The following is a 12,030-nucleotide window of genomic DNA, read 5'->3' on the forward strand; positions in this document are numbered from 1 at the left end:
CCCCTTTGCATTAAATGGGTATCCAGTATGTCGAAAATTGACAGATAAGGGCTCCATTCCTACATTACGGTCATGTAAACCCACGGCCACTCTCCTTAAAAGAAAATTCGAAAATAAAAGGAAAAGGAACTGTCGGTATGAAAAAAAAACCCCTAAACAATTGGCTACCTAGCTCGAGTTGCTTCAGCCAACGGCTAGAGCTGCCAAGCAGCTACAGTACAGTGCTACAGTTTGGGGGCATGTTCATGAGTCCCATGCTCATGCCCCCAGAGTGTAGCTTTAGCATATTTAGATGCCCCAGAGTGTAGCTTTAGCATATTTAGATGCCCCCAGAGTGTAGCTTTAGCATATTTAGATGCACGGGGCAGCCGTGGCCTACTGGTTAGCACTTCAGACCTGTAACCGGAGGGTTGCCGGTTCAAACCCCGACCAGTAGGCACGGCTGAAGTGCCCTTGAGCAAGGCACCTAACCCACTCACTGCTCCCTGAGCGCCGCTGTTGATGCCGGGATTAGTGTGTGCTTCACCTCACTGTGTGTACACTGTGTGCTGTGTGTGTTTCACTAATTCACGGATTGGGATAAATGCAGAGACCAAATTTCCCTCACGGGATCAAAATAGTATATATACATACTTACTTATACTATTTAGATGCCCCGCAGCATGTTCTGTTCATGTTACGTTCTGTGAGGTTTTGAGGCGCACGCATGGGCAGTGGTAAGGACAAGTACAAAATGACACCACATCTTCCGAACAGAACTCTGCGATCAGTCAGCACCCATGCAAAACAAGGTCCATCAATAAACTGCTTATGCAGCAGCTGAACTAGAACATGTTTTTCTCCCGTTACCATCTTTCATTCGCGTTTGTGCGTTCCAAATTATTGTGTAAATGACATTTTTTTTTTTTTCCAATTGACAGTCAAATGTCAAATGACATTTTTTTTTTCAGATTTTCCTAAATAGTTGATGCAAATGACAGTCAGTATAATTTTCCAAGTCATCATCCGTTTAATTCAAATTTTACTGAACAAACCTCCCAATGATAACAGTATTATTTTTTTAAATAAAAAACTCAAAATGCACTGTTCCAAATGATTATGCACAACAGCGTTTCAAAACATTGTATAGGTTGTAAAGAACTAAAAATGGTCATTTGTTGAATTTGCAGCATTAGGAGGTGATATAAATTAAATAAAAAGTTATTTCAAATCAAAAAACTCTTAACAGGCCAAGTTACATGTTAACATAGGACCCCTTCATTAATATCACCTTCACAATTCTTGCATCCATTGAACTTGTGAGTTCTTGGAAAGTGTCTGCTTTAATGTCTTTGCAGAATAGCCTCCCAGAGCTGCCAGAATGTCAGAATAGCCTCCCAGAGCTGCTGCTTGGATGTGAACTGCCTCCCACCTTCATAGAAGATCTCTTGCTTGATGATGCTCCAAAGGTTCTCAATAGGGTTGAGGTCAGGGGAAGATGGGGACCACACCCATGAGTTTCTCTCCTTTTATGCCCATAGCAGCCAATGACCCAGAGGTATTCTTTGCAGCATGAGATGGTGCATCGTCATGCATAAAGATGATTTTGCTACGGAAGGCACGGTTCTTCTTTTTGTACCACAGAAGAAAGTGGTCAGTCAGAAACTCTACATACTTTGCCAAGGTCATTTTCACACCGTCAGGGACCATAAAGGGGCCTATCAGCTCTCTCCCCATGATTCCGGCCCATAACATGACTCCGCCACCTCCTTGCTGAGGTCTCAGCCTTGTTGGGACATGGTGGCCATTCACCAACCATCCGTTACTCCATCCATCTGGACCATCTAGGGTTGCACGGCACTCATCCGTAAACAAAACTGTTTGAAAATTAGTCTTCATGTGTTCCTGAGCCCACTGCAACCGTTTCTATTTAGAATAGTAGGTTTATGCACACTTGCAAACTTCTTGAGGATCCTACACCTTGAGGTTCACGGGACTCCAGAGGCACCAGTGGCTTCAAACACCTGTTTGCTGCTTTGCAATGGCATTTTAGCAGCTGCTCTCTTAATCCTATGAATTTGTCTGGCAGAACCCTTCCTTATGATGCCTTTGTCTGCACGAACCCGCCTGTGCTCTGAATCGGCGACAAATTTCTTCACAGTACGATGATCCCGCATAAGTTTTCAGGAAATTTCCAATGTTTTCATACCTTGTCCAAGGTAGTGCACAATTTCACACTTTTCAGCAGCAGAGAGATCCTTTTTCTGTCCCATATTGCTTGAAACTTGTGACATGCTTAATAATGTGGAACATCTTTTTTAAGTAGTTTTCCAGTTTTCCTTTGATTGGGCTCACCTGGCAAACTAATCATCACGGGTGTCAGATTGATTTCAATGATTGAGTTTAATTGAAAAACAAAAAAATAAATGTTTATGACTTAAATCCAATTTGCATAATAATTTGGAACCTGGTGTACACTGCTTAAGTAAGAAAACATACTGACTGTTACTAGCATCTGTCATACTGTAAGTCTGAATCAGGAGGTAAACATGATGAATGATGCACACCTTATCCCAACACTGCATGTAACTTTGAACCCTACAGTCTATGCTTTGAACACATAAGTAAATTAAATATTTACGTGTATACAAAATGAATGCAAAAGCTAGATGACACAGACACTGAAACACTTTTACGCTGTCGCTCTGTCCAAGTGGACATGCCTAGGCTACATGTAGCCTAAATATAGGTATATTATATATATATATATATATATATAGTTTTTAGGTTACACTGTCTGTATGGTGAAGTTACAAACAGACTTCTAGCAATGCAAAGCAGAAGAATCAGCTGGCAATGGATTGGAAGCAACTGCTTTTCAATCCGTAGCCACTTAATGGTTACAGAAGTGTGCCAATAATATACTTTAATATTATTTTCCAAAGTACTTTTTATTTTACTTGAGTAGATTTCTCAGATGTGAATATTTACTTGTACAAGTGATTTTTGAAGGGAGTATCAAAGTCCCTTCTTTTTCTTGAGTGTCAGGGCTTAAAATTCATTTTTCAAAATGGGTGGGGGGGAATTCCCCCCTTAGGTTATTCATGTAGGGGGGATTTACACAATTTGGGGGGGGGGGGGGGAGTCGATTCTGATACCAAGTCAAGAATTGCGATTTCGATACTACTTCGATACTTTTTTAAAAATGTATTTGATTTTGGGGCCCCCACCACCCTGACGTCATCAGTAATATATACTGTAGTGGGATCATTCACAACAGTGGACATCCTAGATTCTGCTTGACTCTCTCCACACACACACAAACACACACTGAAAATGATGGCTTATGCGATATGTTTCTATTTCATATATTTTTAAATTCATATAGAGTGTATTTAGTTAATAATGTATTTTTTAATGTATAGCATTTTACTAGTAATTACTAGTAGCTAAACATATTTAGTAATATGAATGCTTCATTTTGACGTTTAACCTATAACACTTAGGCATATTTTTAATGTGGTGTGTAGGTCTAATTGAGCGTACATTGGTGATGAGTAGGTGTAATTGAGTGCCTGTCACACAATAAGAAAATACGTGAGAGTAATTAGCCTCCCTTCAGCCTGACTGTTTTAGGCTTGTCGCTAGTGAATAAAAGTTGTGCATAGTGCATAAGGATATGTGGATGCAAATCATTATGTTTTCTATGTCATTAGATAGAATAAATGTTCAAAAAAACTAACAAGTCGAAGACAATCTTTCTGGGATCAAGTGTTGATGTGACCTGAGCTAGCTGGATAGTTACCAAGGAGCTCTTTCCAGATGTAAAAGTTTGCCATGGTTGCGCAGCCTATTTGCGTAAGCACAAAGTCTGTCTCTGTCTCTCTGTCTGTCTCTCTGTCTGTGTCTCTGTCTGTCTCTCTGTCTGTGTCTCTGTCTGTGTCTCTGTCTGTGTCTCTGTCTGTGTCTCTGTCTGTGTCTCTGTCTGTGTGTGTGTGTCTGCGTCGCGTCTGCATGAGGCTATGTTCAATTCAACTCGGTAGTTGATCTGTCCGGTCAATAGCACCGCATTCACGCCACTTCATGATTATATTAACGTCATCAGACAGGCTGTAAACGTGTATGCGGGAATTTCTCGCATTATGATGGCTAGAGTTGCGGGACTTGAAAAAATTATGCGCAATACCCGCAATCCCGCAGTGAAATTTAAGTCCTGAGTGTAGATTTTCAGTATTCTACCCACCACTGACTAATTCTTAGTACTTACTGTAGTAGTATTCATTGTTACTTAAGGTCTCCTTTGCAATGTAGCTTGAATGTTATTCATCATTTTGTAAGTTGCTTTGGATAAAAGTGCCTGCTGCATGAATAAATGTAAATGTACTGTAATGAAACTCGAGGGAATGGACTAGTTGCACGAGAGGCTCTCGGATCCTGGGGGGTATTCCAATTATGTGGTTTAGTGATAAACCTGGGTAAGTTAACTCATAGTAAGTGGTAAACCTCCTAATAGAAGAGCTGTATGGCTTCATTCTCCTAACAAAACTATACCATAGGGCTCTTGTTGTAGGAGGTTTACCACTTACTCTGAGTTAGCTTGCCCAGGTTTATCACTAAACCACGTACTTGGAATACCCCCCATGTGTATTTGAAGCTGCCGCTATGCTGAATGTAATTAGTGTCTACACGGACCCGGTTGGGTGTTGCACCTAGTGAATCAGCGCGTTACGATAAAGAAGGACGTGTAGACACTAATTACATTCAGAATAGCGGCAGGCTCAAACACACCTGGCTCCACAGGAAACAAACACGCTCACCGAGATCCTTTCGTGCAACTAGTCCATGCTAGCCAGCCCTCTGCCTCATCTTAGTACTTAATATTGACATAATTCTAGTTTGTGGCAGCATGTTACAGCCTGTAAGGGTTCTCCAGAGCATTCCAAGGGAGTGTAATACCTTCGACTTGGGTCTGGGCACGAGGGGTTTCAACACGGGCGATTTACTCTGCTTGGACCCTGTGGTGCCCGATGCTGAGGGCTTGCGATTGGACATAGTCATGGTATCCAGAACGTTTGCTGCCCGCCCGGCGGGAGAAGCGGACGGCTTCCCTGGACAAGACACCTGCAGAAACAAACAAACAAACAAACAAACAAACAAAAAAGCACACAACGTAAATAAATAATACATTAAAACTACATCAACAAGACAAATGTAAACAACTGAGCTTTCAGCTAACCTTGAAAGGATTCACCCTTCCCTCCTTGCTTGCTGTAGAAACTAGGACAAAGAAAATGTTGAGCAAATCAATACAACATAATTTGACATCACACTGTTAACACATGTGTCTTGTTAAATACTTAACAGTGTAAGACAGGGTCTACGTGTGACAATGCTAGGCACTCACCAGGTTTAGGAGAGGCTTTCTCAGGAGATGCTGGTCCCTTCTTGAAGGGATTCAAACCTGGGGGGGAATACATTGAGCAGGTTATGGTGGCCTTCCAACTAAATTAAAAGATGACTCGAGACACATATAATCTATGTATTTTTCAAAGTCACTTTTTTGTCACATACAGCAAACATCTCCTCACCATCTGCTAGCTGCCTGTCCCCTGAATACACTATAAAAAAAAAAAAAAAACTGTCTCTGTAGACAGCCCAGGCTCCAAAAACGGAAAAACAGCCTGGTGCAGCCTGGACCATGAAACAAACTTTTCCAGCCATTCACCGACGAGATTCGCATTCATGAGAGTTTCAATTGCACGGGAGGGAGGGGCGAGCTAGCTCTCTGTTTTGTTTGAACGTCAACAGGAGTGACGTTAACCAACATCGCTTAGAGCACCTTTAAGTACACATTTAAAAACTGTGGGAGAAACGATAAGTTTGAGGCTGTAATTCTGGACAATGTCAGGTGCATGATGGGAAACAAAATGGCTGCCTTACGTGGCTTCTGGCTCTCTGCTGCTTCCTCGGCTTCCATCTGCTCCTCCTGAGCCTCTTCCTCCTCTTCACCCTCCTCCTCTTCCTCGTGCCTGTTCTGCTGGGGCGTTGGGCTGTGGCTGTGTCTCGCTCCTCTCCACTCGTCTCCACTGTGTCTGTACCTGTATAATATAATATAATATAATATAATATAATATAATATAATATATATATTTATTTATTACCAGGGCTCAAATCTGACCTCATTTTTCAAAAAGTGCATTAAAAAAAAAAAAAAAAAAAAAAAAAAAAAAGAAAATCGGAGTCGCACCGGTGCATTCAGCTATTCAGAGAGGAAAAAAGTGTCCGCATTGAAACTCTACCTTTGGTTCAATAACAGACACATATTTGGCCAATATCGTGGTTTAAACAAATCACAGATAGTGAAGGGCGGGACCTCCCTGATTGGCCGTGGCCCCAGTGCCTGTGTGTAAATTTGAAAATCGTGTGCTGCTCTAGAGAGAGAGAGAGAGAGAGAGAGAGAGAGGTCAGAGACCGTCAGATTAACAGAGTGGATGTAGTTGCATAGTGTGGTCACATAGGCCGAGATAAATGTCCCCTCTCCCCACTGCCTTCTCGCAGCTGGCAGCAACAAACCCGATCAGGCGAGCCGAGATGATGATCAAGTTTATCGTTGCCTACAATAGGGCTAGTGAAACTTCCCCTTCACCAAGTTCAGTCGAAATAATTATTCACCAGAAAAATAGTTTGAGCGTAAAACCCGACGTACAGGAATGCCACTTAGCGCCAAATTTATAGGAGTCATTGCAGATGAAAAGGCGTCTTAAAATTGCGAACAATGCATACAAAGGCCTTCCGAGCGACAGAATGCTCGCCCGAAAGGAGTCGTCATTGACCGCAGTTACATGCAGGGAGTAACCCGGTTTTCAACAGCAATATTCGTTTTGCATGTGAGTTGTGTAAACTCATTCTGATGGCATCAATCAATTTAATCGGTATTTAAACAAAACCGAATATCGCTGCTACATTAAAGCCCGAATATTCACTGCATGTATAACTGTGGTCATTGTGTGCGGTGAATTGAATGGACACATTTAGATCGAGCATGGCAAGTCATTGCAATAGCCTATAATAATAGGCCTACCATTTCATTACTGCATTAACCATAGTGATGTTCTTATTGACATTTTAAAAGTACTAAAATTAAAAAGTAAATTGCATTGTGGGGCTGTCAAATGATTATTGCAATCATTGCAAAATCACATAAAAATCCCCCAGGCTACTTGGAACATCTCTTTAAATTGTGCTCAAATACATTTCTATGGAAGATGCTAGCATGGCGAGCTGGATTAGCCAAGGCCTAAAGATCATGACATTGAGCCAGGAGTTTGAAGCCCTTAAAAGACGTGCACTGTTAATTTACTCACTGTTATTTTTATTTAATTCATCTTGAGATGTTTCAAGTTTAAATTTCAGCTCAGTGAAGCACTTAAAGCACCAACACTTCATTAAGTTACTTTTCTTGTAGAATTGTAAATCATAAGTCATTGGACAACCTATATAGGACAGTAATTAAGGAAAAAAAGTGAACCTGCTGCGGTGTTAAATGCGATGTGGTTGAAAATGTTGCTGCACCTAACTTTTGTGCTGGTGCACCTAAGAAAAAAAGTTAGGCGCACCAGTGCAACCAGTGCAAAAAGTTAGTCTGGAGCCCTGATTACACATATACATATATATACACTGTATATATATATTTATTCAATTGAATATATTCGTATGATACTATAATAGCCTACTCTCACCACAATACTCATACTACTATCAGTGTTTCCCCTACAATGTATTCATCAGCCGCGCAGCGCAGCTCCTGGAATTCAAGCACCACTGCAAAAAAAGTTGCCTAATTAAAAAAAAAAAAAAAAAACACGCAAGTGAGCTTCAGGTTTGATGTCAACAAATAATAGTAGGCTAACGTTGAAGGCGCAGTCAGGGATTCCACAGGAGATTCACGCTTGTTTGTGTTTATGTTTAAGTTTATTAGCAGGCGCAATTTTGTGCAAATGTTAACCAAGGAACCAAATTAAACACGTGAGATGGATAGCTTCGTCCTACCTTCAGTAGCCTATTCCCAGATAAATTCCACGCATTGTTTCAATTTTGTTTGTGATACAGGCAATGCTTTCAAGCCCTGTGTTGCCAACATACCTAAGCTGTGAAACTAAGGTCTAGCTAGCCTATTGGTGGGTTTAAATGAATTTCAGTAATAGGATACGCAACCATTTACATCTGGAGATAGTTTGTAATTCCTGTAGAGCTCACCAAAATTATAGAAATGATACAAGACACGTATCTCCTATAATCCAAGATAGAATTTCCTCGAGTTTTTGAGCATTTATTTTACCAAATGACATGGAAAACATAATTCATTTCATCCACATATTCTTATGCACCATGCACAACAACGCTACTAAGTTAGCTTAAGACCGTGAGAATCAAGCAAGCCCCCTAGGGCCGTCACAGCATTAAAGTGACAGGCACTCAATTCGACTTGCACAGCACCAATACAGTGTAATGGCATGAAAGAGGAGTCTATATAGTTTATACAGTGCTGTGCCAAAGTTAAGACACCCATGCTGAAATTGGCTAAAGGGAGGAATAAAAAAACATGTTTTGCCCTTTGTCTTATCAATTATTTTTGAATGTATCATGTATCGTAAATAAATAAATGTTATTATATAAATAAATGTCTTAACTTATGCACAGCACTGTATATTCTAAATAGTAATAGTTTGTACAGTGGCCTACAGTGTACAGTTGTACAGAGGCTAATACTAATAATGTAAATGAAAAAGTAGTTGAAAAAGATAGTTATGTCATAATTTGCATAATAATTTGCATCTGAATCTGTCCATTTCTTTCACAAAATCCACCAGAAGTCACCATTTAAAATTATTTTTTTCAATGTTTTTTTTTTTTTTTTTTTGGGGGCTTCCACTGTGATCAACAGCACGCTGCTGGAAAAATTTCTAGGGGAAACACTGACTATTATTGCAAAATATAATGCAGACTGGCACACTGAAAAAAATAGTTAATGAGTGATTGGTAATTAGGCAATAATGGTTTATGCTAATCACAATCAGCTAACGTGACAACAGCCGTGTTCAATGAAGCTCACGGTATTTCAATGAAGTCTATTGCTGAAGCGCCTTATGTGAAGACGTACGCAGGTAAAGCCGAGCAAGTTTATGGTTATGGGTATGGGAATACGCTTTTGTCCAAAGCAATGAAAGTTCAACTGTGCAAGTTCACAGACCAAAGGGCACCGACAAAGGCAACCAGTCCTACTGTCTCTCTTCCAGTCCTTAATGGAACAAAGCTACAGATCAAAGCTACAGATCTCAAAGCACCACAATGTGTCCACTCACCCTGCGCTGTGGCTGGTGTAGTCTGGTTCCTCCTCCTCCTCCTCCTGCTGTGCCTGCTCCTGATTGGCCTTCTCGAGGGCAAGCTCGCTGAGGCGTTGGGCGAGGGCCATGCGGCGGGAGCGCGAGGCGTAGCGGATGGCCAGCGTCACCACGCTCTGAGTCATCAGCTCCGCCAGCTCCACACACCGGAACTCACGCTCCAGCTTACACGACAACTGAGGCGATGCATGGACACACACGCACGCGCACACACACACACACACACACACACACACACGCACGCACGCACACACGCACAACATTAGTATTTACATATAATTATCTATCTATCTATCTATCTATCTATCTATCTATCAATATAAAACAGTTACCATAACTATAAGAATACACGGTTTGTAAACATCAATTTCATATAACCAAGAAATTATAGAAGAAAGCCATTATTGCAAACATATGGAAATGGAATACATGAACATCTCTCAAACGTCTCACTCACATAGTCTGACACACACACACACGGCCCCATCTTGGCGATCTAAAACGTATGGTCCCTGGCGAATAGCTTCAAAACATTTAGGGGTTTGTCCAGTCCACATTCGCTTGGCACAAAAAGGAAGTTCTTATGTTTCTTAATCAGTCATTGGTGTGTTTTGGGCGTAACATTCAACCAATGAAAATGACATCGGTCATTCCCTTTAACAGCAAGCAACGCAACTTCAAACAGCGCATCAGTATTTTCATAGTCAGCGGCGCATTTCTGCTGTAAGTGCATGTTGTGTGTGATATCTGTATGCTACGGAGACCCTTGAATTTCCCCTTGGGGATCAATAAAGTCTATCTATCATTTGAAGGGATCTGCTTGCATGCGAGACCTTGGTCAGTAATGCTTTTTAGATGGTGTAAGATAGCGATTTTTAGATCATGCGCCAGACCACACCTTATGTATTAATTGCCACACCCCTGGGCGCATTGTTTAAAGGAATACGCCACCCCTAGGTGAAATTGGGTCACTCCCCGCAGTCCCTAGAGTTGGATGAGTGAGCCAAAGCGTTTTATAGCAGACCCAGCCATTGTCCTAATCTAGAAACGGCCCGGTTATCTTTATCTTAGCGTAGTCGCTGTAATCTGGCGATTCTAGCTAGCATGTCGTGGCAAAAGTGAATCAAATAACTCAAGGTTTTTTATAATTATTTCTCGTAACCTGTACATTCACATCGAGTACAAATATTAATGCAAATTAACACGAAGGGATTTACTAGACCAATTTAGATTTGGAACTATTTTCGGGCATAGCACCGCAAAGCACCGCTGCCAGGCTTAAAGACATCATGCAGCATCTCTTCGAGCCGTTTGCCCACCATCGATGGCAGTATTTTATCCCACTCTGCACAGCACAAACACTCCATTTCAGTCGGCATGGGTTGGCACACTCCACACTCACACCACCAGTTTGTGTTTGCTCTCGTTCCCTCATCCGACTCGCCTTGACTAGTCGCAACGTCCTCTCTTCCCAGATCCAAAGCTTGCAACTCCTCTTCAGTGAACTCAGGTCGTTGCGCCAGGCAGCGGTGCTTTGCCGGTGCTATGCCCGAAAATAGTTCCAATAGTGTGTGTCCAAGATAGGAATAAGGTCTATGGAGCCCACAGTCTCACTCCCTCATTTGAAATCGAACTCGTAGAGTCTCACACACAGAGCGTGCCTCAGTCATATACACACACACACACACACACACACACACACACTCATTTGAAATCGAACTCGTAGAGTCTCACACACAGAGCGTGCCTCAGTCACACACACACGCGTGCAATAGTGCACTCACAGCAAACATCTTCATGAGCAGCTCCTGCTGCTCCTTCTGGGCCTGGCTCTGGCTGTGCTCGTTTATCTCATAGCCGCTCAGCGCCAGGAAGCCGTAATGGTTCTGGAAGAGAACCGAGCGCCAGTACTGCTCCTGGAGACACACACACACACAGAGTTACACACACACGCAAACACAATGAACTCGGATGACCGATCCTTCTATAGGAAGTGATAGTGATGTTGATGTTCTATTCAGATATCTAATCTGCATTTCACGTCCAACGATTGCAAGAATGATATAATCAAGAAAAAACATATTTACAAAAACAAACAATAAATGCAGGTAAATAATAACAATAATAATAGCAGGAAATCGTGCTAAATAATCATGATTTCAATATTGACCAAAATAAGTGATTGTGATGTTTGCCATCATTGAGCAGCCCTAATGTCTGTGTGTGTGTGTGTGTGTGTGTGTGTGTGTGTGTGTGTGTGTACCTCCATCTGGCCCTTCTCTGTGGTGGTCTGGCACAGGGGCAGACTGAATGGCAGGACGGCAACTGCAGGTCGGGGCAGAGTGGGGGGGAAACGAGAGCCCTTACACGGGATACACCTGGGGGGTCCCCACCATGGTGATTCAGATAAAGATGTGATGAGGATGATGAAGATGAGGATGACGAAGATGAGGATGACGAAGATGAGGATGACGAAGATGAGGATGATGAAGATGAGGATGATAAAGATGAGGATGATGAAGATGAGGATGATGAAGATGAGACAAAAAAAAACACAGAACCAATAACAAGAGTGAAATAAAACAAAGGACATGAGGAGAACAAGACAATGCTTATAGTGAGAGAAACAAACCTGTGTGTGTGTGTGTGT

At 41.8% G+C, this 12,030-nt stretch overlaps 1 protein-coding gene across 3 annotated transcripts in view; it reads right to left on the reverse strand.

Annotated features, from left to right (window-relative positions):
- The window catches only part of wdhd1 (WD repeat and HMG-box DNA binding protein 1), a 40,338-nt gene that overhangs the window by 10,878 nt on the left and 17,430 nt on the right, over window positions 1-12,030 (reverse strand). For all 3 annotated transcript variants that reach the window (XM_048264476.1, XM_048264472.1, XM_048264479.1), the window contains exons 17-23: window positions 11,644-11,758; window positions 11,165-11,296; window positions 9,342-9,556; window positions 5,920-6,077; window positions 5,384-5,440; window positions 5,216-5,256; window positions 4,936-5,100 (exon numbers count right to left, since the gene is read on the reverse strand). In XM_048264476.1, the coding sequence (XP_048120433.1) occupies window positions 4,936-5,100; window positions 5,216-5,256; window positions 5,384-5,440; window positions 5,920-6,077; window positions 9,342-9,556; window positions 11,165-11,296; window positions 11,644-11,758 (883 nt within the window). The remainder of the gene's footprint in view (window positions 1-4,935; window positions 5,101-5,215; window positions 5,257-5,383; window positions 5,441-5,919; window positions 6,078-9,341; window positions 9,557-11,164; window positions 11,297-11,643; window positions 11,759-12,030) is intronic.

The sequence above is a fragment of the Alosa alosa genome, chromosome 1 (assembly GCF_017589495.1).
Source record: "Alosa alosa isolate M-15738 ecotype Scorff River chromosome 1, AALO_Geno_1.1, whole genome shotgun sequence".
Taxonomy (NCBI): domain Eukaryota; kingdom Metazoa; phylum Chordata; class Actinopteri; order Clupeiformes; family Clupeidae; genus Alosa; species Alosa alosa.